Here is a 26,059-nt window from a genome sequence, read left to right as displayed (position 1 = left end):
TCACTACGTGATGCTCCTGCTCCGTCTGCAAAGCGATAATGACGTCAAGGCATGCATGAGAGTGGATCAATTGCAGGACGTGGATGTGGCCACGCATTTCCTGGCACTTTCTTTAAAAACATTATAATACTGATCTGCATCATGCTCTGGTCCTGTTGACATAGAAGGCTCATTCCCAGAAGCAAGGAACAAAATTAACACATTGTAAGAGTATTCTAAATAAGCAATCCCTGCTGGGATTTGTTTGCAGATGACCGTGTCATTTACAATCTTTCACTAAGGTCAGTTCCATTCGTCTATCCACATAACATGTCCTCAGCAACAACTTTTAAGAACTGGTTGATATCGAAAATAATTGTTGAAATCAAGTGGTTACCTTTCTCTCCTTTCCACCAATGTCACCAGCAATTGCACGGTATCATTTGCCAGGTCTTGCTCAGAACTCCATACAGAGAGGTTACTGATGACCTTTTCTAAAAGATAACCGATAATCCACGAGGAACCTTCAGTGTCTGCACCAAACGCTGTATTAAATGGCAGACTGATCTTTAAAAGTCAAAGATAAACATGTTAAGTGCAACAATATGATAATGTTTTTGTAAATGCCTTATGTGTTAACAGATTTTTAGCATTGAAAACATAGAAATTAATCAAATCACTGTTATATAGTCATTTTAATAAACATGAATTAACCGGTTTAGGATTAGTATCCAATTAGATTCAGAGATTGCAGTTAACCATGTTAAAGTGGTGCACATTGCGGGTAGTAGAAAATAAGTGTCTACCTTAGTCATTCAAAGTCTGGATTAAAAGATGTACCACTGATAAAACTGCTCAATTCTTAGATTTGGGTGGACATGGCTGCCAACAAAACGTAATGAATTGATTACCTGATATCCAGGTGTAGATGAAGGGCAACTGCCTAAGTGTTACAGGCCATTAGCAATCTGTCATCCTTCTACTCCTTATGAATGTATTTATACAATGTAATTGAACTCTGTCTTCTGACCCTCTGTACAATCACAAACTAAAGGCCCAGTGTTCCATCTTGGATCTGATGGTCAATTTCAATATAAAATGGATTTGTTTTGCATTCCTAGACTATTTCCAAGTGTTTGTCTCAAATCTAAAAAATTCCAACTTGTGAAAGAACATGCAGCACATATGAATGTAGTCAACAAATGCTGCAAACGCACTAGCCTTAAGCTTCTGCTGCGCAAAGATAAACAAAAGCTTTAAACCTAAGGGTGTTTATTTTCGTCCTGAATTGCCATAAGGAAGCATTGTTGGCTCTGCCCACTTCTGCAGTTCAAATTAAGGGTCATTCCTAATTGTTTTATTAAAGTGATACACAAAAGTATCAGCTCCAATGGTACTTCTTCTCAACCAAGTGACAATTTACTGTACAATATCCACTTTGGATAAAATAAACATTTCCTTTCAATTAGTCGCTAAACGGGCCAGAGAAATGAAGGACTTGAAAACTTTGGTACCCTAGTAGCTAGAAATAATGTACAGATCTTGCTGTAAACACTTTAGCTAAGGGAGCTTTCAAAAAGGGTGCAATTAACCAGGAAACTGGAAACAAAAATACCAGTGCTTAGATGGGGTGGATGCAAGGTAGATGGGTAGGAGAACCTTAGGAGTCATTCTTGGCACAAGAGATTATTGGCTTTACAGCAGACTTGCAATTAGCATTTTTGGTTAGAAAGGGCATCATGTAGTAATGGGTTGCCAGTGTTTTACTCGCATGAGACAGAACTATTAGGTACCTCATATGTAACTCAACCAGAGGCTGCAGCTCACACCACTGATCAATAATAATCATAGAACGAAATCCAAAGTAATTCTATTTAGTCCCCAATGAGCCCCCAATGTACCTTTTAAATTGACCAAATAAGTGGGTCCACCTGACCCGCACAATTTCATTACATTTCTGCCTGGGCATGGGCTGTTGGTTTTTTACAAAGGTACTGTCTGGGAGAGCACTTCGGAAAGCCCACCTAGGATGAACAGGGTTAACTCCGGTTTAGCCTGAAATACACAGAATGGTAGAATGGCGAGCAGACAGGCTTAGTCCAAGGAGGGAGGAGGGCTGCAGCGAGGTACAAAGAACTCGGAGCATACACTTAGTCCAAGACAACACTGATGCACTTAGGAGTTCTATACAAAAATCTGTATTTAATATATACACTAAGGAACAGTGTTGTAACATTCAAGTAAGTACTATAACACAGTAAAACAATAGAAGAACACTTGCAATATTCTTCGGCGAATAAATCACAGTTGTACCTCACACTAGAATAGCTTTCTTCATTAACAAATCACACACAGTAAAACCATTTGAAACATATGCACAGTTTTCTAAACTCTCATAACTTTTAGTAACTTTGTTCCAGACTGTCGTAGAGAGTCCTATCTTATGAGAGTTTCACAATGTTCAGATGGGAACATTGGGCCACCAGTGACCAGGGGTTGGGTAGAAAAAGCCGGAAAACAAAGTACAAGCTTCAGAGTGTACGAGTCCAACAGGATTTCTTTTTGGTTTTGCAGTTAAGTAAAAGTTATGTTTAACAAGTCAAGAGGTTTCTTTGATGGGTTGCACCAAGGACCAATATCCTAAGGCAGTATTATAGTACAATGGGTTGTCCACCCCAATGTAACTATGAGACCTGCAGGGGTGCAGGATACAGGCTATCTACAGCCCCCAGGACCACAGGATTCAACAAGCAGACTCCAGGTAAGTTTTAGCAGGAGTAGGACAGTACCTTCTGTTAGGGGCATTTTCCTTAAGTCCACTTGAGGTAAGACTTAAAAAAAAAACTCTCCAAATGGCCTACAGGTCCCCCCAACTCTTAGTACAAGTCTGTACTACTCATGGAACCTTTGTAGAGTGGCAGAGCAGTAAGGCTCATCATAAGAGGAAGATGTGAGCTGTAGGTAAGTACACTGAACCCAGTTAGTAAAGCAGATAAAAAAAACAATTACACCAATACATTTATATAAAATATATATTTATTATAATTACACAAGGAATGTTTTCAGATATTGAGATCATTAAACCAATACAAATAGGATTACTTGCAGATCATTTTCGAAGGCCACTGCTTAGTTTGTAGTTGCTCGAGATTGCAACTGTTGCAGAGTTTGACACTAATGACAGTTCTACTGCATTATCAGTAATCCCGTGCACAGACAAAGATATACAGTAATTGTATTTAGTTAGCAAAACCACATAAGAATAAGAAAGTCAGTTGGGAAGGAAAACAGTTGGTTAGTCAAACAGCAGCAGAGCTTACGGTTCTAGAGGCAGCTTTAGCGCAAGTTAACACTTTTAAAGTCTGATCCCTAAATATATGTAAAAGTCAGTATGGAGAGGGCTCAAGGTCTTACCAAGCAGAAAAGCAAAGGTTCCTGTGGATACATTCAGACTCTAGTTAAAGATGCTAGAAGAATTGATAGAACATTGGAGACCCTGTTAAAGGACTTGCAAAAGGGACACAAGCCAACAGCTTGGGTCAGAGGTAAGAGTGAACACCCTCGACACCTCCAAGTGCACTCCAACACTCGAGGGATTTTTGGTTTAAGGAAAGCAATACCTTTTTACCCCACAGTACCTTAGGTTAGAAGAAATGTTTGTGGCTGGATTCTCATCTGTGCAGCAGCGATGGACCCCGGGCTTCGGATTCCTTGGTTTGGTGATGCAAGGCAGGAATCTGATCGGTATACATCTGCAGCAGTCTTGAGATAGGACCTGTGGCACGGATTTCTTAAGCTTCTCTTGTCAGTCTGCAGTTTTGGCACCTTTTCTGCAGCACCAACAAAGGACACAATTCACCCGGTCAATCTTCGATTCCTGAGTACGGCACTCTGGTGAGGGGCCTTGGATGGGTCGGATTGTGTTTCTGGAGGATCACCTGGAGCTCAGCAAAAACTTGGACGGATTCGGCCTTGGCAAGACAATGCGCTACGATTGGGTCGGAGGTCTCCTGGTATTCGCTGTCTGCAGCTCTGGAAAGGCACAGCACCTTGGGAGATGGCTCCGATTGTAGTTCATCTCAGGGCTGGTTGGTCCACCATCCAAAGAGAAGAAGGAGTCCTCTTTGGAGCTCCCCTGTCGCATAGAAAAAGGGGACAGGACAGCAGTGGTTGCATCAAGGTATTTCAAAGGATATGCAGGCGTCTCTGGTAGTCTTTTTCTGTTACTTCAAGTTCCATTGGTTGAACCTCACCTTTTATTCAGTATCAGCACACACTCCTCTGCAATCTCTCAGCAGTTTACAGAAAGGGGCGGGTGGTTGTCCAATCAGGGCCACCCGACCCCCAACGAGAGCTATTTCCATTCAGGAACTCAGGCAGACAAAGGGCAGGGGGTGAAAAACCCCTCCCCCACTTCCTGCTTGCCCATACAAATTGGAGTCTAGGCAGGGACACCCAAGGGTTATAATTATAATTGTTCTTTTGTAACATGCTTAATACCAACAAGTGGTTTCCAAGCGTGGGATTGGGATTCGAACCTTGCACCAAGTGGTCTTGCTTCCAAGACAAACATGCTGCCCCTGAGCTATCTTTCCTCCCCAAGTTCCCGCCAAAGGCAAAACAGACACACAGGGCCTCATCACGAGTTGGGCGGTAACCCCTAAAATCGGCGGTAACGCCATCAGCGCAGATTTTAATGGTCCGTCGGATCACGAGTCCAAATACCGCCGCGCCGTTACAGCTGGTTATACAAGCGCGCTAAAACATAGCAATCACAAGTCTGGCGTAGGCGCAATTAGCGCCAGAAAAGCGGCGGACAATCCGCCGAAAATACCCCCAGCAATGTGTTGCAGGTAAAAGAACACAGGCCACAGCAATAAGGGCCCAGGTGAAACCAATGCAAATCAGAAGCCTAAAAGGACCCACCCATGCACAACACACCCTCCCCAACACCATTCCACAAGCAGGAGCAGGAAGGAGACTGCAATAAGGGCCCAGGTGAAACCAATGTAAATCTGAGGCCCACAAAGGACCCACCCATGCACAACACACCCTCCCCAACACCATGCTGCCATTTGGAGCCGAGAGCCTTGATGTGGACTTCTACCTGCTGCGCCTGGAACTACAGAGGCCAGCCAGCCAACCAGGCCAGGGCCCCGGGAGCGCAGGGGGTGTTGGGGATGAGGAGACAGAGGAGGAGAGCAGCACCAGCAAGGCGGCCAGCCATCCCCAGGGTCAGGCCAACATCCTGGGCCCTGACTGATGTCCAGTTGGTGACCGAATATCGGATGGACAGGGCAACCATCACCCAGTTGCTGGACACAATCCAGGCTGACATTGGCAGCCGTATAGCCATCAGCACAGCAGTACCCCCACTTGTCAAGCTCGTGTCCATGCTACAATTCCTCGGGACTGGCAGCTACCAACACCGATGCCATGATGCATGGCCCCGTCCACATTCAGTGCCATGCTGGGACAGGTGCTGGATGCACTGTTGAATCATGTGAATGAGCACATCGCATTGCCAGCCACACAGGCACAGGTGAACCAGCTGAAGGGTCAATTCCATGCCATTGCCCAAGTCCCGAATGTAATAGCAGCCCTTGACTGCACACATGTAACACTCGTACCACCCCAGGCACATGAGGCAGCCTACAGAAACCAGAAAAATTACCATTCCCTGAATGTGCAGATGACATGTGCCCCTGACCTAACCTTCAGCCACTGCTGTGCCCGCTACCCAGGATCCACCCACGATTCCATGGTCCTGCGCAACAGTACCCTGCCAGCGTACATGGAAAGGCACAAAGGGCAAACCACATAGCTGCTGGGTGAGTAAAAATATATACCGTAATGCATGTTAATCCACATCTGATGGGGCTGGTCACACACAATGAAATCCCTGAATGTTAATAGGCAGCACCATCAGTGCAGCATTTCCATTCAAGCACCTTGAACGAGAAACCTTGGACATGTCCAACACAGCAGAAGACACCCATTCAGGATGTAAAAGACATGTGGCAGCACAGTGACATATGGAAGGCCTACCACCACAAAGCCTCCTGTGCGAGTAGCACTATGGCTCCCCACACTGGCACAGTACAGACATCCCACCCTGCCCACCTGACAGTCATGCAAATGTAACACAAAAGTCAGCACATCCACAAAAGCACCACACATAAGTAGTCTGATTAATGCCAATATACATCCCACAAACACTGTCCCCTGATTGGCCAATGAAATGCCTGGAGAACAGTACACAATAGTGACAACCAGAAAATGCAAAAGCAGCCAAAGGGAATGGCAATGACACATGAGGTAGCCACTTCTCGCATGCACAAGCAGATGGAAGGGTCCCCTTCGCCAGTGACAAGGGGATGAGTACTGTTACATTCAGAAACAGAGGCGTACCAAGTTTTGAGTACTTCATTGAATCAATGCTGCTCGTAGCACAGCACACTTCACAATGTTAGTGACCAAATGACAAGTATGGCAAAAGGACACTGATGACTGAGCCCTGTACACCCACCAAACTTACCTTCTCCCCAAACCTGCTTTCTCCCTCCTGCAGGTGATTCTGGATATCCCCAGTACACATGGCTCATGACCCCTGTGCGTCATCCACACACTGCAGCAGAGCGGGCATACAACATTGCGCATGGTCGTACACGGATCTGCGTGGAGAGGGCATTTGGACTGAAGGCACGCTTCCGGTGCCTAGACCGTATGGGAGGGGCATTGATGTATGCACCTGAAGCAGTTGGAAAAATTGTACTGACATGTGCCATGCTGCACAACATCTGCTGTCGCAGGAATGTGGCACTGCCCCTTGATGCTCATGTGCAGCAACCTGAGGATGGGAGTGAAGGTGATGACGTGCCTGAAGGTGTTGCACGTGCACAAAGGGTTGGGCTGAGGGAGGGGAGGTTGGCCAGACCGGGCTTGATTTTTTTTTTTTTTTTGCTACAGGTGACGGCTACATTTTTGCACAGGTCACTTCAACATTAAAGAGTACTTAATCACAATCACTACTGTCCATGCTTTGTGAATTTTGAAACGTGATTTCTTCTCAGTTTAACAATCCCCCCCCATCCCCCAGTGAACACCCGGCACACAATTGCCCCCTCCCCCCAGTGAACACTCAGCACACAATTCCCCCACCCCCCCTCCCCCCCAGTGAACTCCCCACAACAGTGCAGGTAGGTGCATGTTTGTTTTCAGGGCACCCACAACGATGCCATGTCCAACTACGATGGTTGTGGGGACTTTCCATGTCCAGGCCCCTCTGGTGTGTGCAACTTCAGGTGGCGCATTTACGGGGCCTAGGAGAAGGCTCAAGGAATCCCTCCATAGGTGTAGTGGAGGTCGATGGGACTGACCCTGTTGCTTGCATACGCTGACAGAGAAGGTTGTTCCTTCCCTTGTCTGCTCAGCAAGTGCTGATACTGCCTCGCACAACTCCCTCACCCTTTGACCAAACCCTGTCAGGGCTGAGGTGCATTGCTCCACCACTCTGCGTGTGCGCTCATTGTCTCACGCAATGTACTTGCATCCATGGCGTATGGATGCAGTGATGGCCTTGATGTGCCGGCTGTGCACTTTGGCCATGGATTCAACTTTGGCCTGTTTGGCCTCGATCACGTCCAGTCGTCCCATCACTGCTGCCCCCGTGACAAAGGGTACCCCTGCCACTTGTGCGCTGTTGGGGGCGAGAGGGGGGGGGTTGCATGGGGACATGCTGCCGGCTGGGATTGGGCTGCCGGGCTCTCAGTGCCGGTCTGCAGGGCTGCCATATGATGGCGTGTCTTCGTCTGGCTGTGGTGTGCGGACACAACGCACATGCACAGGTGGGGTTTGTGCTACCTGTGTGCCTGGCCCTGCGGTCCCCTGTGGTGTGCCCATCCCTTCAGCGTCACTGCTTCGGGGTGAATGCAGACGTCCTGACTGATGCGCACGTGGAGGTGTCGCTCCCACGTCGGGCTCCGATCCACAGGTGACTTCCTCGGCATCGGGGTATGCCTAGTGGCTTATGGGCGAGCTGGCCGCGGACTCCTTGCGGACATGTGGGTGCTGCAGCGGTCTGGTTGGGCTGCGTTGTGGTGATGTGGGATGTGGCCTGCGTCGGTTCCCTTCCGTGCGGCCCCTTTGTGGGGTGGTGGTCCTGGTCGAGGCACGCTGCCTCGGGCGCCGTGTAGTGTGGCCTCCTCCCCATAATCTTCATCCCGTGAGGTTTGCTGTGTGCCTGTGAGGTACAATGGGTGTGGCTTGAGTTCAAGGCAACCTTCATAAGTTTCAAGCAGTTCATGCCATCAAGTGGGATTGTAGACGGTATCAATTATGCATTCAATTTGCATTTTGTACAGTCACCATGTGGTGATTACTGTGAGTGTAGGGGTACACTGCATGGGAATGTTTGTGTGACAAGATCACATGCGGGGTTGGGGTGCACTGTGCTCAGGGTCCTGGGGGTGTAGTCTTGCACACTCATACTCTACTGTCCCATGGATATGGATGTCTGTCCCCTGCCACTTCTATTGATGCACTGCATGCAGGGTAGTCTAGGCAGCACTACGGTCCAATGGATCAAGGGGTCACTTATGGGTGTCTGTAGTGCCTCACACACATTTCTTCACATTCATTCACTCAGGGTCTGCATGTGTGGTACTTTCAGTTGCATGCATTTGGGGTGGGACTCACCTGCAGTCGGATCAATGCCAGTGCCTGCCTCCGCTCCACCAAATCCCTCGATGGTATCAATGTCAATCAGGGCACTCATCTTCTCCTCCCAGGGTGTGAGTTCGGGTGGGGGTGGTGGTGGCCCTCCTCCAGTGCCCCTGCTTGCACCCCTGTGCTGTGACAGGATGCCGCGGACTCTTATACGCAAGTCGCTGAGCCGCTTGCGACAATCTTCGCCATCCCGGGGCACGCGCCCCACTGCAGTTACCCTTTGGCTAATGTTGCGCCAAATCTGTGCCCGACGCTGGCCCCTGGTCTTGCGCTGCTGCAGCTCCTCATGGTGGATCTCTGCCTCCTCCACCAGTACAGCCAGCTCCTGGTCGCTAAATGTGGGCTTCCCCACCCTGTCCAGGGCAGACTTGCCCCTAATGCGCTCCTGAGACATGTTTCTGTCTTCCCAGGGGTGGATGGCTTCCAGGGGCTGGGATATCTGACAGATTGTGATTTCCAAGATGGCCACCGCTTTGTTTCCCGCTCCGGCAGTCACGCGTTTCCCGCGCAGTATGGCGGTAGCACACGGTGCGCCGGTTTTACGGTTTCGTGGCACGTTTTCCCATCAAGCGCTCTTTGCGCTACCACCATGTCCCTGTGCGCGTGCACGAAAACTCGTGATCTGGCAGATTATCCGCCGGGGGGCTTATCGTTAGCGCTATTTACGCTCGATGGGAAAACCGCTGCATTACCGCCAAACTCGTGATGAGGCCCACAGACATCCCACTCCCAGAATGGTAGAAGGGCTTACAAACACGCTAGAATTGGCGAAGTAAGAAAGGACCCACCATGTTAGGACATACGTGACCATATTGTGCACAATTGAGACTGAGTAGACTGCAATAAGAAAATAGAGTTGGTAGGACACATCCTAGGCCACCAGCCATAACTAGAGGGTTTGTCTATGTGAAAAACAAGTCACAGAAGCAGAGAGAAGTATCTCAAAGGGCTCCCAGCAACACTGCCCATACAGAGCTGTGTTGCAAAAGTAAAACGCAGGTGCCTTAAAAAAGATATGGAAGAAAGTAGACTCCATAGTAAAGGTAAAACACAGAACAGGGTTCCAAAAGAGAGCCCATAAGAATGAATGAGTGGAAAAGGCTCCACTCATGCAGATCCAGAAGTCCAGCAAAACGTTCCAGGGGGTCTAACTATGAGAGAGGGGATGAAGCATACACATGATACATCTCCCTAACACTTAATCCCCCCAGACTAGGGGACAGGAGGATCTAACCCACTCCTGGAAGAATCTCTTGATCCAGCTGTTCATACATTCTGGAGAGACCATCAGCATTCTTGAGCTCAATGCTAAAACCAAAGCCTTGGAGGCTAATAAACCACCTGAGCAATTTTGGATTTCTCCTTTCATCTGTATCAACCACCTTAAGGGTTGGTGGTCAGTTTTAATCCTGAAAGTAGTTCCATAGAGGTATGGCCTGAACTTCAAGGCCCATAAAATAGAAAAACATTCACGTTCAATTGTGGCCGACCTGGTTTACCTATCTTAGTTTGACTAATATAGCAGATGGGGTGATCCCTGCCTTTGCTATCAAATTGACTCAAGACTGCTCCTAGACATGTGTTGGAAGCATCCGTCTGGATTAACCTCATTAGTGGCAAGGACGAGCTATCTCACCCTTGGGATTCCCTCCCTGTTGCCAAGGAGGAGATAGCTTGTCCTTTCAGGCACTCTGTTTTGTGCGATCCCTGCAAGGGGAAATGGGGGCACCCCTTGTAGCCCTCCCTGGGGGCAGATATCTGACTCCAGGGAGGGCTGCATGAGATGCCCCCCCTGCATTTGGTGTGGGGGGATAGAGGGTCACCCCCCAGTACATTAGAAAATTACCTGGCATGAGGTGCCCCTGCCATCCATTTCGGGTGAGGGCCCCCAGAAATGGCGGGACAGGCCCCCCAGTGGGTGAGGCAGTAAGGTTTGGGCAACCCGGGGCCAGATTGGCACAACAATGTGCCCCTCTGTGCCAAGGCAAGTTTCGTAAACAAAGAAAATGGGAAATGGTAGAACGCATTTTAGGGGGTCTGTGGGGCACCCCAAAGGGACGGGGAATTTTCAAATGGGATGGGGCATTGACCCCTCCCCCCCACCCGCAACTGAGTGGGTGCCATGTCATGCAGCCCTCCCTGGGACGAGATATCTGCTCCTAGGAAGGGACGTCTGAGCCCAGGGAGGAGTGCAGGACAGCCCCCCCTTATCTGCCCCAGCGGAGGGCTACATGTGATGCGCCGCCCCCTCCAATTGAGGTGGGGGTGGCGAGGTGCACCCCCCTTCACATTAGAAAATTCCACAGCAGTGTAGGGGGCCCCTCAGCCCCTGCTAAAGGGCAGCCTGCCATTCTGAATTATTTTCTTTGTTTACTATACCTGCCTTGGCGCAGAGGGGCACATTGGTGTGCCAATCTGGTGCCGGGGTGCCCAAACCTTACTGTCCCACCCACTGGGGGCCCTCTCCCCCCCCACCCCAAATGGAGGGGGGTGTACCTCACGCAGCTGTTTGTAGGAGGCCCAGGGAGGGCTGCATGAGGTGCCCCCGCCACCCATTTGCGGTACCTCACACAGCTGTTTGTAGGAGGCCCAGGGAGGCCTGCATGAGGTGCCCCCGCCACCCATTTGCGGTGAGGGGTGTGAGGGCCCCCAAAAATGGTGGGACAGGCTCCCCAGTGGGTGGGGCAGTAAGGTTTGGGTACCCTGGGGCCAGATTGGCACATCAATGTGCCTCTCTGCACCAAGGGGAGTTGGGTAACTAAAGGAAAAAAGTGAAAATGGTGGAACGCTTTTTAGGGGGGGCTGCGGGGCACCCCAACGGGTCTGGGAATTTTATAATGGGATGGGCCGTTGACACCCTCCCCCACAGCCACAATGGAGCGGGTGCCATGTCATGCAGCCCTCCCTGGGGCCAGTTATCTGCTCCTAGGAATAGACGCCTGAGCCCAGGGAGGAGTGCAGGACAGCCCCCCCCTTATCTGCTCCTGGGGAGGGCTACATGAGATGGGCCGCCCCTCAATTTGGCCATGTGTGGATTCCCACGGGTGTCCTCATTTGGGAAATGCATGGGGTTCCCTGTTTTCCTTGCTGGCTTCGACACCCTAGGCCCAAATCTGTAGGTTGCCCACATGAACAAAATGGTCAGTGGCGAAAGGCTTGGGGTTACCAGTGGGTTACCCTTTTCTTTTTGCGCCCCCGGTAGATGCACCCACACATGTGAGGTACCGTTTTCATCGGGACACGTGTGGGGACGCGGGAAGGTAGGCTATGTGTTGTTGGCGGTGTGTTTCGGTGGGTGGCCAGAGCGAAATGTCTGAGAATTGTCTTCATTTCCAGCCAATTTCAGAGACATTTCCCTGTGTCCACTCACCGAAACATGTCGCCAACAGTTGTCATACCTTCTCGCGTTCCCACAGGTGTCCCGACGAAAAAGGTACATCACATATGTGGGTGCACCTACTGGGGGCGCAAAAGGAAAAGGTTAACCCGCTGGTAACCCCAAGCCTTTCGACACAGCACAATTTGTTTATGTGTGCAACCTACAGATTTGGGCCTAGGGTGTCGAAGCCAGCAAGGAAAACAGGGAACCCCATGCATTTCCCAAAAGATGACACCCGTGGGAATGCACAGACATCTGACTTGCGCAAAGTGGCCCAGAATTTATTACCCAGAACCCCAGACAAAGTGAACATTTAGTTTTTTCCCTACCAAATATACTTTGTCGGGGATTGTGGCTAATAACTGGGGCAATTTGCGCAAGGCAGACCTCTGTGGAGTGGCGATTTCAAACAGTTCACAAATATTTAAAAGTGGACTATTTGTCCAAAGACAGGCAAGAACTTCTCTCTCTTTCAGTTCCAAGGCTGGCCCAGGGGAGGAAACTTGGCCTAGATTCAACAAGCAAAGGTAAGTTAAAGGGGGAGTTTGGTGACAAAGGATTTCGCACCCAATGTTTTACGATGCAGGACAGGAACAGTTGCATTTTCCAAGATCACATGATGGATCTTCTTGGGGTGGGAGGGGGTGTGGGGGAGAATTAGGGTGATGGGGGGGCAAGGGGGGGTCACTGGGGATCCGGTCTACCATCCTTTTGTTTTGGTAAGAGATACCCAGGGGTTTCAGGTTCGAGTGCTTATTCTGGTCAGGTCCAACTTCAAGATGCAGCACCATTTTCCCAGATGAATTGTTGGGTCGACTGGGGAGTCACTGGCGGTTGGAGTTTCAGCCGCTGGTTCCAGTGAGGTGTGCACAGGATCTGCGGGTGCAGGGATTCTTCTGGTCATGTCTAGATGAAAGATGACACCCTTGGTGAGAAAGAAATGCAAGATTAACCACTGAAGGTGTCTTCAGGACACTTCACAGGACGGGGGAAGGCAAGTGCCAGCGACAATCTCCACACACACACCACAACAGGTGTCCTTCCAGGACAGGATCCCTTGATGCTGGGATGCTGAAATTCTGAGGGAAGGCAACTTGTAACAGAAGCTGGTGACTACCAAAGTTCCACGTGCAACCGCGGAACAGCGACAGATCTAGCGAGGTAGCCCATGAAAGAGCTGGTCAGTTCACCAGATGGCCCAGGGACACTTCTTATAGCTGGAACCTCGAGAAGGTGTTGATACTAGTTGATCCCACTAGTTCAAAGGCTGAAGCACCTTTCAGTGTCATCCGGTGATCAGTTAGTCCAACAGGGCTTCCCCGGGCCGGACGCAGGAAGGAATGTTAGGCCCCTTCGGGAGTCGTCAGTTCGCTGTTCTTCGAGGGATTTTTGGCTCTCACGCTGATCTGAAGAAATGGCTGCAGGAGTCCTCTTATCCAAAAACCTGCTTGCCAGCATGTCCAAGCTCACCAATCGGAAGGATCTGCACCATTCAAACAGCCAGTAGTATTCCAATCAGGGAAAACTATTGGCGTCACTTATGCCCCACACCTAGACTCTTTCTGGCACCACTGTTGTGGAATCCGACCAGACAGTCCCACCCCCTTCATGGGCCACACAGGCAGCGCTAGCCTGCAAAGGTAGCAGCTTTACTAACAAAGTGCATGACCTTATAAGAGATCTCCCTGACTTGGCGAAGTAGGAAAGTGGCCAAACAACAATATGGACGAAGAAGCAAGTGAAAATCTTGTCACACTGCCATTTTGGGGAATTAGCCATGTTTAGTAGACTTGCACGGTAACGCATAAAAAGAATCTATTGCCACCAGCTTGTCTTTAGGCACATATAAAAGTAACCAAAAGTCAAAAGTGTAAAAAGCTAGGGCGACACAAACAAATTCCCATTGCACTGCAAGGTGCTGTGTGCAATGTTTAAAAGTACAAGAATTCAAAAAGGAAACAATTTCCTAGTACTGCTAGTCTGAAGGACTAATCTGTTTCCCCATAACAATGAGCAAAAGGCAAGGGAAGTGAAGCTGAAGGCTTTACTTCCCTTCGAAAAGTCAGGACAGGATAAAAACAGAGCAAAAATAATGGGGTCCCATAGGAAACTATGGCAGGAAAGTTGCAAAAATAGACATTTTCCCCAGACATTTTCCCAACAAAGGCTGGTGACAGTTCCTTTTTTTTACCTATTTTCTGGACGCATTTTCACTTGAGCCACGTTAATGCCCTTAAGGGGAGAATACTCAGAATTGTCTCCCCTTGTGTTTAAAGACCTGCAAAATGACCTTGTTCTTTGTTGGCTGTCCTACCTTACTAGGTGGGTGAGGGCCCCGTTTACTCATGCACTTGGTGGGCTTCTTGAAAGAAGTCTGCAGAATTAAAGGCTCTCCGAAATATCAAAAGAACTGCAGAAACTAGCTGGAGAAAAGCCCCTTCTCTCTCCACGAAAGATAAGTTCACCTCAGCAGCCTCCACCTACAAATCCGCCATCTTAAATGCAAAAAAAGAGATCTATAACACGAGAATACAAAACGCCAAATCTGGCACTAAAGAACTATTCTCTATACTAAGGGAACTTGATTCACCACTGCCTCCTTCAGAGGACTGCATTAAAGACAAGGCCTGGTGCAATAATATCCAGCTTGCCCTCGCTAACAAAATTGCCCTCCTACAAACTAAGATCGAAGCAAAAAAGCCAACCTTGCCTCCAAACAGAACCCCAACAGCTTAATAAACCACACCACCCCTAATTGCCCTTCCTTCCACTTCTCACCAGTCACAGAAGAGGAAGTAATCAAGATAATTGCCAGTCTCAAACCATCCAACTGCAAAGGTGACATTTGCCCTGCCTACGTCATCAAAGACGGGGCTAATGAGTTAGCCCCTCTCATCACCTCTTTGATAAATTCTTCCTTCAAAAATTCAGTGGTCCCCAATAACCTTAAGGAAGCGTGGGTCCTACCCCTGCTCAAAAAACCCAACCTCGACCCCAACATCCCCACAAATTACAGGCCCATCACCACAGTCCTATTTCTCCTCAAAATCTTAGACAGGGTAGCCTACCTCCAAATACAACAACATTTGGAAGACAACAACCTCCTTGGCCTGCGACAATCCGGCTTTAGACCAAGGCACAGGACTGAAACTGCCCTCTTGGATCGAAAAATCCAAATGGATGATGCCAAATATAAGGGAAAACTGGCCATCTTGCTCTTGTTGGATCTATCTGCTGCCTTCGATCTGGTTGACCACCAGATCCTCACTCAACACCTCTCCTCGGCTGCTGCATTCTCTCAGAATGCCACTAAGTGGATCCAGTCATTTCTGTCTGACAGGTCGACTAGGGTCTTCGCCCCCTACTGCAGCTGCAGACCCTATCCCAATCACATGTGGAGTGCCCCAAGGCTCCTGCATTTCCCCCACACTTTACAATGTCTTCACGAAGCTCCTCTTTGACCGGCTTGACGATCTGGGTGTCAGCTACACTAATTATGCAGACGACACCCAGGTCCTCATCACTCTCACTGGCAGCTATGAAGAGGATGTTGCAAAGCTTAATGAAATCTACCTAGAAATCCAAGCCTGGATGGCGCCACACAGTCTCTGCCTCAACGACGATAAGACAGAACTTATCGTAGGCTCCCAGGTTCGCCTCAACAAACTAGACCAAAGGCATCAATCTTTTACCATTGACAGCAACATCATAAAAGTTTCCAAAGAGGTCAAAACACTAGGTGTGTACCTCGACTCCACCTTGTCACTAAAAAAAACAAACTCCACCATCTCAACTACCACCTACACCAATAAATTGATCAATGCCTGCAGGCCCTTTCTCTCCACCTCTAGTTGCCTCACCTTGTCTAGAGCGTTGATATTGTCTAAATTAGACTATTGCAACACACTCTACCTAGGCACTACCACAAAAAACTTGAATAGGCTCCAGATCCTGCAATATAATGCACTAAGATGCGCCCTTAACCTCCCGCGCAAGGCTCACATATCCATAGCCAGCAAAGAAGTCCACTGGCTCCCGATCCGCGACAGAATTAAGCTAAGAACCCTGGTCATCACCCATAAGTGCCTGACACGCACTGCCCCTCGCTACCTCTCAGACAAATTCTCTAGACACTGCTCCATTAGACCCACCAGAACCCCCTACCTGCACCAACTAAAGATCCCCAACTACAACCTAAAAACAGCAGGAGGTTCCAGTTTCCCAGTGCTTGCAGCACAATGCTGGAATACCCTCCCTCTTGCAATTAGATCGGAAGCTGCATTCTGGCCATTCAGAGCCATGGTGAAATCATGGCTACTAGCCTAAACATCTAATCTCTCAATGACACGTTCGGCCAGCCGCCGCTCGCCACCATGTAGTAATGTTCACCCTGGCTATATCCGATTCAGGACCACCCTGTAACCCGGTCCTCACTCTCCACTGTAACTATCTTGTACCCTGTTCTCTGTATATTCTATTCTTGTATGTAACTACTCAGAGCTTGAACTAATGTATGCTCTGACTGGTGTATTAAGGTGTTTGTGTGATATGTAACGCTGCTGTGCACATGATTATGCGCCCAGCTACCTGAGGGTTCGGACGCGCTTTATAAACAAACTAAACTCCGTTGTGTGTGCCACCAATCCATGTTCCTCAAGAAGCTTGGATGAGGATGGGAAGATTCTGGGACGTTGGATGTCCACTATTGGCAGCCAACACCAAGACAGAATGTTGCAAAGTGTCCCTATTGGAGGGCTGGGGTCATCCCCAGCCCTTTTTCTGGTTAGAAGTAAAAAGTTGGATCCAGGAACCAAGTGGACCACTGGAACTTAAGAGATCCGAAGATGACAACCAAGGGACCAAGTCGACCACTGGAGCTTAAGAGATCCAAAGAAGACAACCGAGGGACACCGGGGGACTGCTAGAGAAACCAGCATTGGCTCAGCCAATACCATCGTGTTGCAAACCACAACCTTCTAATTATGAGGGAAGACCTCTGCAAGGTGCCTTCCTCCCAAAGATTGGTGGAAACAACCAGTCATCTGTCCTGCTCCAAGTACATGGGCTGTTTTCGATTGTCGGAGTACGTATAATTTCTGCAAGGTCTGGATCCAACTGCTCATCGTTGCAAGGACTTCCGGCTGGACACTGCTGAAACGCTAGGCGTCCTCGAGGCTCTGCCAAGACTCTGGAAAACCGCTGTGCTGCACTCCACCAGGAGACTAGCCTGCAGGAAGACCAGTTCTACCATTGAGTTACCGGCCTGCACATTCAAGAGCAGTGCACTGGAACTACCTAGAGAAGAAACTCCAACGCTCCCCAAGGATAGCCCATTTGGGCTCCACTACGAAGCACAGGAGCATCCACTCCCTTTAAAGATGGCCGCTGTCGCAGACCCTGAGCAGCCTGCAGACCCTGAAGCGTCCTGGAGACAAGCTCCAGTTCTCCCTGTAGCCTGGTCCCCCAGGCCACCTCAATTAGCCCTTTATCAACAAAAACTCCGACCCAGCCATTCTCCCGCAGGCAAAGCCACCCCCTCCCCAGCAAGGCTCACCACTAAGACCCTATGCCTGTCTGGAATTAGACACCCTCACCAACCACTCCACCCCCAATACTACCAAGGAAATCCTCTGTACCACTGTCTCCCCACCTGCTTCCCTCGTCTCTCACCCCAAAACCACCTCTTCATCTTATCTCTGCCTCACCACCACCACCACGCAACATCTCAGGCAGGAGACAATTGCCTGGCTGTTCACAGATCATCCATTTAAAGGCAAGTGCTCAAGTTATTTTTTGTAGTGCCAGCAAGCAGACTATTGCAGTAGTCAATACAAATTTTGGCCAGCACAGAGGCCACTGATGACAGACTAGTCGCAGTTAAGTAGGGTTTGATTTGATTCAGATGTTTGCTTAGATGGGCGCAAGAAGCCTTCACCTGCAAGACATGTTTTTTTTCATATTGAGCCCAGAACCAAAAAGGACTCAATGTTTTCACATAGGGGCTGACTTGAATAGAACAGTTGGCCGCATTCAGCACCCAATTCTCAGCCGTTTCTCCAAACCCGCGAGCCACAACTTTGTTGTCGTTAAGGGCAACAGAATTAACAATCATCCAGTTTTGGATGAGATCATATATTATGTTCACAGTGGCAGTATCAAGTTTGTATATTGGAAGACAAGTTGAGTGTCGTCAGGATAATTAGTATATTAAATGCCGACGCCATCCAGCAAGTCAAAGAGTGGGTGTGAGTAAACATTAAAAAGTGTGGGAGAGAGGCATGCACCTTGGGGAACACCGCAAGCCAGCCAGTAACTTGGGTGGGACCTGAAAGCCCCCAATGGCGACCCAGACTGATCTCGGGATAAAAAAAATAAGCCACCCATGCAATGGTGTGATCTGAACAATTTGAGAGTCGACCCAGCCTCTCGAGCACCAAAGAATGATCAAAGAATGATCAACTAAATGAAAAGCTGTCGAGAGGTCCAATAGCATGAGCAGGGCCACCCTACCATTGTAAACCATTTCAATCAGATTATCTCTCGTAATGCGTCCTCGGTGCCATACAGGGCACAAAAGACAAACTGATGTGCACCCGATAAGATTGATTGTATGTATGTTTTTGAAGTTGAAGGTAAACCACCCTGTCAAGAACCTTTAACAAGAAAGGAACTGCCATGATGGGGCGGTAGCCCCCAAGACCTCCGGATCAAGGGTTGCTTTGAGTATTGGTGTAATCCATACCTCCTTTAGGCATTGTAGAACTATAGCAGTGGAAAAAGAGAAGTTAATAATATTCGCAATTAGGGGGGGCAAGACACTGTATAGACTCCTAAATGATGGTGGTCAGGAAGTGTCACCAGCACAAACAGTAGGCTTTAGCCCAGTAAAAATGCTGGCGAGTTCATCTATAGTAAGTGGGCTAAAGGAGAATATGGGAACTGTATCCGAGACATGAGTAAGATCTTCAGCAGTGGTTAGGGCTAAGGGCACCACGATTAGTGACATCTGGGCGACTGATCTTAATAGCATTATGATAGGATCCAATTCTAGTAAAGATACCATGTTGGATCTTTTTACACCAGGTGTCGCTTTGTTGTCCAGTAACGTGTGGACATATTTTTCCCTCCTATACTTTCAGGATCAAATAGTGCTCATTTTTGTCTGATCCGGCCTTGGAAACTCTGGTAGTATAGTTATCCTTAGCAGAAAGGAACAAGTTACTTACCAACTGTAACCTTCTTTCGATTGGATGTTCCTCCCACGTATTCCTCATCTTATGATATTCATATCCCAGCTCTGCTGCTTCGGAACATTTTTTCACCAGAAGGTGCTATGTTAGAGGCCACGGTGTCGAAGTCCCTCGAGAGCCACCGACGAGCAGCAACGTCATCCGCTGTATAAAGGGCTGTAGCAGCGCCCGTTACCTCATTTCAGTTTTTACGGTGTTCACGGTCGCATCAGCTGATCAGGCTTCAAGTCCTCAGGCTCTTAAGGAAGTTCGAGTGCAACTGGCGTAAACTGTACGGAGGGGTAGGTTGGGAGGGTCGATGAGGAATACGTGGGAGGAACATCCAATCAAAAGAACGTTACAGTTGGTAAATAACTTGTTCTTCAAATGGATTGTGTCCTCCCACATATTCCTCATTTTATGATAGACTCCCATAGCAGTGGTAATTTTGGAGGTGGGAGTGCTAAAAATGTTAACTATGGACTGAATGAAGGACAGCTTTTGCAAAGAGTCCTCCTTGATATGAAGTAGAGTCCAAGCAGTAATGCTTTACAAAGGTGTGCATTAACGACCAGGTGGCCGCAGCACAAATATCCTGCACCGGGCACCCCTCTGAAGAGACGTCGAAGTTGCCATGCCTCTGGTTGAATGAGCCCTTAAATCCACCTGGAGGCTCTTTCCCAGCTAATTTATAGCATTCAGAGATTGCTAGAATTATCCATCTGGATATGGTTTTAGACCTGCAAGGCCCAATTTGTGTCCAGTATACCCAACAAATAGTTGGTCACATTGGCGAAGATTTGCCAATCTGGAAATGTAGAAACTGAGAGCCCTTTTTGGGTCCAGTCTATGCAACCTTTCCTCTTCCTTACTAGCATGAGGCGGAGGATAAAAAGAAGGTAAGGTAATTTTTGTGACAGATGAAAATCAAACTATTTTCGGCAAGAAAGAAGGTTTGACTAAGAATAACCTTGTCCCTATGGAAAATGGTGTGAGGAAGCTTACAAGACAGGGCCTGCAACTCACTTAACCTGCGGGCTGATGTTATAGCCACCAATAGAATTGTTTTAAGAGTGAGAAGTCTTAGTGGGCAAGAATGTAAAGGTTCGAAAGGGGCACACATGAGAAATTTTAAGACTGAATTCAAATCCCAGCTGGGCACCTGAAAAGGTGTCAGGGGAGGAGGGGATACACATTTGTTTGCCCTTTCAAGAATTGAATTACTAAGGGCATTTTAAAATAGGATACCTCTTCCGAAGAACACTTAAAGATAGATAGCGCTGCCAAATATCCTTTTATAGTACCAAATTGGCTAAGTGTAAGAGAAAAGAAAGTACTGTTGGAGTATTACAAAGGAATGGATCAACAAACTTATCCTTGCACCAGTTACTGAACTTGTTCCAATGACATCCGTACAGGGATTTTGTTGCTAGCCTTCTGGCCGAAAGCAAAATCTTCATTACGTCATCCAGGAGGTCCCAATCCTTATATCTCAGCCTCTCAGAAACCATGTTTGAAGGTTGAGTGTCTTGACCTCTGGATTGAGAACCTGACATTCCTTTTGCGAGAGAAGGTCTTCTCTTTGTGGAAGACGTAGTGGAGGGCAGATAGACATGTCCAGAAGGTCTGGGTTTTCCTGAACTTTTATCAACCGCCTGATAATGTGAGGAATCACAGGGAGAGGTGGGAACGCATAAAAGGAGTGGAAATACCCAGTCCACTACAAACGCGTCCCCTAGAGCTCCTCTCGGGGTAAATTCTCTTGAGAAGTAAAGTTCGTACTTCCGGTTGGCACCGGTCACAAACAGATCCACTTAAGGGGTTCCCCAATGGGCGAAGATCTCTTGAAGGACTTTCTGAGCTACCTCCCATTCGTGGGGGACGGTGCTCTGCCTGCTCAGAGCGTCCGCCGCTGTGTTTAACTCTCCGGCTAGATTAACTGGTGATAGAGATTCCTTCTTGCATTGCCCAGAACCAGACCTCTATTGCCACCTGCACAGTGGGAGTGATCCTACGCCTCATCTTTTGTTGATGTAGTGCATGGCCACTGTGTGGTCTGTCATTATCAGGACATTCTTTCCCCATACAGAGGGCAAAAAGGCCTTCAGCGCTAGTCTGATTGCCCTCAGCGCCAAAAGATTGATGTGTAGTTTGGACTCCGATGGAGACCAACAGCCGCTGATTGTCAGATCGTTGGTATGGGCTCCCCATCCCATGAGTGAGGCATCCGTCACTACTGTTATCTCTGGCCATGGTTGCCAAAAAGGTTCCACCTTGAGGATATTCTCCTTGCAAGCCCACCATAGAAGATCTTGATCCACCTTGGTTGAGACTTGCAGAAGATCTGACATCTCCCCCGAAAATTGAGACCATTGAGTCCTGAGGGCCCATTGAAGGGATCTAATCCTCAATCTGGTCTCTGGCACCAGAAAAATGCAGGATGCCATGAGGCCTAGCAACCTTAGAAAGTTGAATGCCAGTAGATGTTGGGCATTTTGAAACTTCAGAATGTGGTGAGCTCTCTCCTCAGGAGGCGATGCTTTCCCTGAGGAAGTGTCCAGGACTGCTCCGAGGGAGTCTTTGGCTTGGAATCATTTGTGACTTCTTGTAATTGAGGGAGAAGCCCAGTCTGTGTAAGAAGTGACAGGTCAAGGCCAGATGTTCCTGGGCTTGTTCGGATGAACTCACCCTGATTAGCCAATCGTCCAGATAAGGGTAGACGTGAATCCCCAGTCTTCTGATACTCGCTGCCACCACTGCCATCAGTTTGGTGAAAACCCTCGGGGCGGAGGTGAACCCAAATGGTAGAACCCGAAACTGATAATGAGAACCACCAATTGTGAACCTCAGGTACTTTCTGTGCTTGAGAAGGATTGACACATGAAAGTAAGCATCCTGAAGGTCCAATGAAACCAGCCAGTCCTGAAGCTGAAGAGCGTGAAGGATCTGAGAAAGGGTCACCATCTTGAACTTGTCCTTCCTGATGAAGTTATTCAAGTTTCTTAAGTCAAAGATGGGTCTCAATCCTCCGTCCTTCTTGGGGATGAGAAAATAAGGGCAGTACCAACCCTTGTTCCTCTCTGCTACAGGTAAACGTTCTATTGCACCTTTCCCTAGCAGGGTTAAAATCTTCTGCACAAGGAGCGGGTCTGGAATTGTTACAGAGTTGGCTCCCAGTGGATGATCTTGAGGTCTTTGATGAAAAGGAAGGCAGTTACCATGGGTCACTATCTCTAGTGCCCAGGCATCTGACGTAATGCCCCGCCATTCGTCCAGATACCAAGTGATTCTGCCTCCCACCGGGGTTTTGTGGGTGAAGACCTAGCACCTTTCCCTTTTTCACCACAAAAATGGTTTTCTCTGTTGGCCTCTCTGAATGGCCTGCCCCCTCCCTTTTCCAAAAGAGGAATAGAAGCGAAAGGGGCAACTCTTACAGGAAGATGCATAAGAGTGTTGTTGAGGCTGTCTTATTGCGGCGCTAAGTGATTTTGCTGCCACTGAGGTCTGCAGCTTCTCCAAGCTCTCGTCCGCCTTGCTGCCAAACAACCTCAAGCCGTCAAAGGGCATATTAAGTAATCTAGAGTGCACATCAGGTGCAAAGCCAGATTTCATTAGCCACGCAAACCTGCATAGGACCGTGCTAGATGCCATGGACCTGCTTACACTATTCACAGTGCCCAGTCCTGACTGAAGGCATTCCTCCATACCCTCTTTACCATCTCTTACTATAGCCAGGAAACCATCCTGTTCCTCACCTTCCGGGAAGTGTTCAGCCGCTGATGTCATGCAGTCCCACAGGGTATATGTCAATCTTGCTAAAGTGCAAGTGACATTAGTCGATTTAAGGGCCATGATGCCCGAAGTAAAAACTTTCCGGACCCAAGCATCAACTTTTTTATCATCCCTGTCTGGTGGTATTGATGGGTAAGCCGATTGCCTAGTGGAGGTTGCAGCTTGAACCACTTTCAAGGGAGGGATGTTTAGATGGATATTCCGGATCTGATAATGATGGCCTGTATTTTGGTACACATTTCTTGTTTACTGCTGAAATGGAATCAGAAGTATTCCAATTCACCATCACCCTCTTCTGAAGTGCTTTATGGAATGGAAGAACAGGATCTTTTAGAGGACCTTCACTCAAGAGGTCTGTCATGTCATCCTGGTCGAAATCTAGGGAAGATGCCTTCCAACCCATAAAATCAATGACCCTTCCCATAAGATTCCTATAACTAGGATCAGCATGATCTGTGGGGTCTGGCCTTTCAAAATCCACTTCAGGTGAAGTGTATAGGCCACTGGCATTTTGGAGACGGTCATAAAGATCTGTTAATTTGGAATTCGAGTCCACTAGCTCTTCAGGGACCTCCCTGGGTCCAAACCTAACTCCAGCTGAAGTGACATCCTCAACAGAGGAGTGTTCTTTAAAAATGGATTACATGGATCTGAAAACTTCCTGTCTAGGTTGAGGATGGAAAACATTTTCAGGTAAAGAGGGTCGTATCGACTTAGGCATGGGTAATAGCGTCGACTTGGGAATCAGGATTAATGAATGCCCCGATAAAGGCGTCGATAAAGACAATGCTGGCTTCAACGTTTTCGAAGGCGGCTTCGATACTGTCGAAGAAGGCTCAATACAGTTAAAGGCGTCAACACCATTTTCATCGGTGGCTTCGACGCAGTAGTCGACATTGTAGAGTTTCGACTTCAATTCCACTATCACCGATTTATGCACCAGAGGTTTTGACTTCGTACGAGGCGTCGGGGAACTTTCCCTTGATGACACTTGACTCTTTTTTGGCTCTCGCGTATTTTGATTTCGATTACCCTCTGTCACTTTTAGAGTGGTTAGAGGCATGATCACCACGCAGCAACTTCGAGGGGGTCTGGGCCGCTTTCTCAAATATTTTAAGCATCAAAGCCCTAAAGGCCTCCCATTTTTCTGGGGAATCGTGCTTTGATGGAGAAGTTACTCTCCTCTCAGAAGAGGAGGAAGAATATCTGTGACATCGATTTCTTGACTTTTTCGTCGAAGACCAGGAGGATTTCCCAGAACGACTCTTTGATCTCGACCTCCGACTTTTGTCGAGATTTTCAACTAGATTACGAATCTTTTTGTCTTTTGGAAGACTTCTAGGTTTCCTCCCCCACCGCCAGCTTACCTCTACATTCCCTAAGAGTCTTATTGGACATGGCCTGGCAGGAACCTCGCTCGTCAACCCGATGGTCTGGGCTGAGGCACTAGAGGCAATTCCGATGGGGGGTTGGTTATTGACATTTTCCTACCACACTTCTGACATTTTTTTAACCCCATCTTGGGTGTGGTGGGAGTAGATGACGAGGACACAGTCGAAGAAAAATCTGATGCGCCGTTCGTAACACGAAGCAGTTGCATCGGAAAAACGGAACAGAGGTAACGGGGGCTGCTCGAGCCCTTTATACAGCGGATGACGTTGACGCTCGATGGCAGCTCTCGAGGGACTTCGACTGCGCGGCCTCGAACACGGCGCCCTCTGGTGAAAAATGTTTCTGAAGAAGCAGAGCTGGAATACGAATATCATAAGATGAGGAATACGTCGGAGGACACAATCCATTTGAAATAGCTTGTTTATATTCTGCTGCAGCAGTTTTATATTTGACCAGGGTATTAGAGCAAGGATTTTTCCTCTATTGTCTTTCTTGCAGTCTCTTGGTTTGTCTGTAACTTGTAACTTCTGTTGAGTACTTCGGTTTTTATTAGTTTATCGGCAAGAGAAGCCAGTTTGTTGATAACTATAGAGGTGATGTCCATAAAGGTACGAACAAGGGAATGTGTATTTGTGGTTTGCGGGATATTAGAAACCAATCCGATGGTATGTTCAGCAAAGGCCTCAGGGATGACCCTGCAGGGGTTTCTTGCTTTAATTTTGTATCTAGGGTTTAGGTTAACCTGTTTGTATGGGTCTGGGAGCAGGAGATCAATAGTTATAAGATAATCTGTCCAGGGACTGGGAGTAATTGGTTACGAGTTGGTATCCAGACCAGAGTATGTCCTGCTCTGTGTGGCTTCACTTACAATTTGGTTGCACCCAATAGCCTGGAGGGCAGTGCAAAGTGACGCTGCATTATGATTTTAGTGGTTGTGTTATCAGAGTTTAAAGTCACCTAATATGATGACCGGAGTGTTGATTTGGCAAAATCTGTAACTAGAGCTAGGAACTGTTCTTCAAACATGGGCAGGGTGGCGGGGGGGACAATATATAAATAGTATACTGATAGCGGTATTTTGGTCAGTCTGTAATTTAATGAGTATTCACAACTGTCTAGGGCATTAAGAGAGTGCAGGTTTTTTTTATTTATTTGATTTGGCTGATAAACCCAACCTTTCAAATACAACGATATACAATCATTACAGTGTATAAAATGTTTCCATTTCAAATTTCCAGTTTTTTTTCACATTTGATTCATGAGGACATATTTAAACACACTAATATGCAGTTAGGGGGGGGGGAGGAGATAAAATTAAGCCAAAAATTCTAAATACATAGACCAAAATGGTTAATTGCTAAGCAAATAGTCACTCAATTGCATTGTCAACATTTGAGAGTGCAGGTGTTTAGGTGTTCCTTCATATTAACTGCAACCCCACCTCCACTACCTTCAACATGGTCTGTGCATACAATTTTATAACCAGGTGGGGTGGCTAAAATTGGGCTACATGGTTGGTAGTAGCAGAAAAAAAGGTTTCCGTTAGGCAGATAATATCTAG

At 47.9% G+C, this 26,059-nt stretch overlaps 1 protein-coding gene across 1 annotated transcript in view; it reads right to left on the bottom strand.

Annotated features, from left to right (window-relative positions):
* XPO4 (exportin 4) overlaps positions 1–26,059 on the bottom strand; it is a 1,090,854-nt gene that overhangs the window by 340,824 nt on the left and 723,971 nt on the right. The window contains exon 15 of the mRNA XM_069640448.1: positions 377–546. Coding sequence (XP_069496549.1) covers positions 377–546 — 170 coding nt within the window. The remainder of the gene's footprint in view (positions 1–376; positions 547–26,059) is intronic.

This window comes from Ambystoma mexicanum, chromosome 7q, assembly GCF_040938575.1.
Source record: "Ambystoma mexicanum isolate Mex_15411 chromosome 7q, UKY_AmexF1_1, whole genome shotgun sequence".
Taxonomy (NCBI): domain Eukaryota; kingdom Metazoa; phylum Chordata; class Amphibia; order Caudata; family Ambystomatidae; genus Ambystoma; species Ambystoma mexicanum.
The sequence above is the reverse complement of the archived record's forward strand: the minus strand, read 5'-3'. Positions and strand labels throughout refer to the sequence as shown.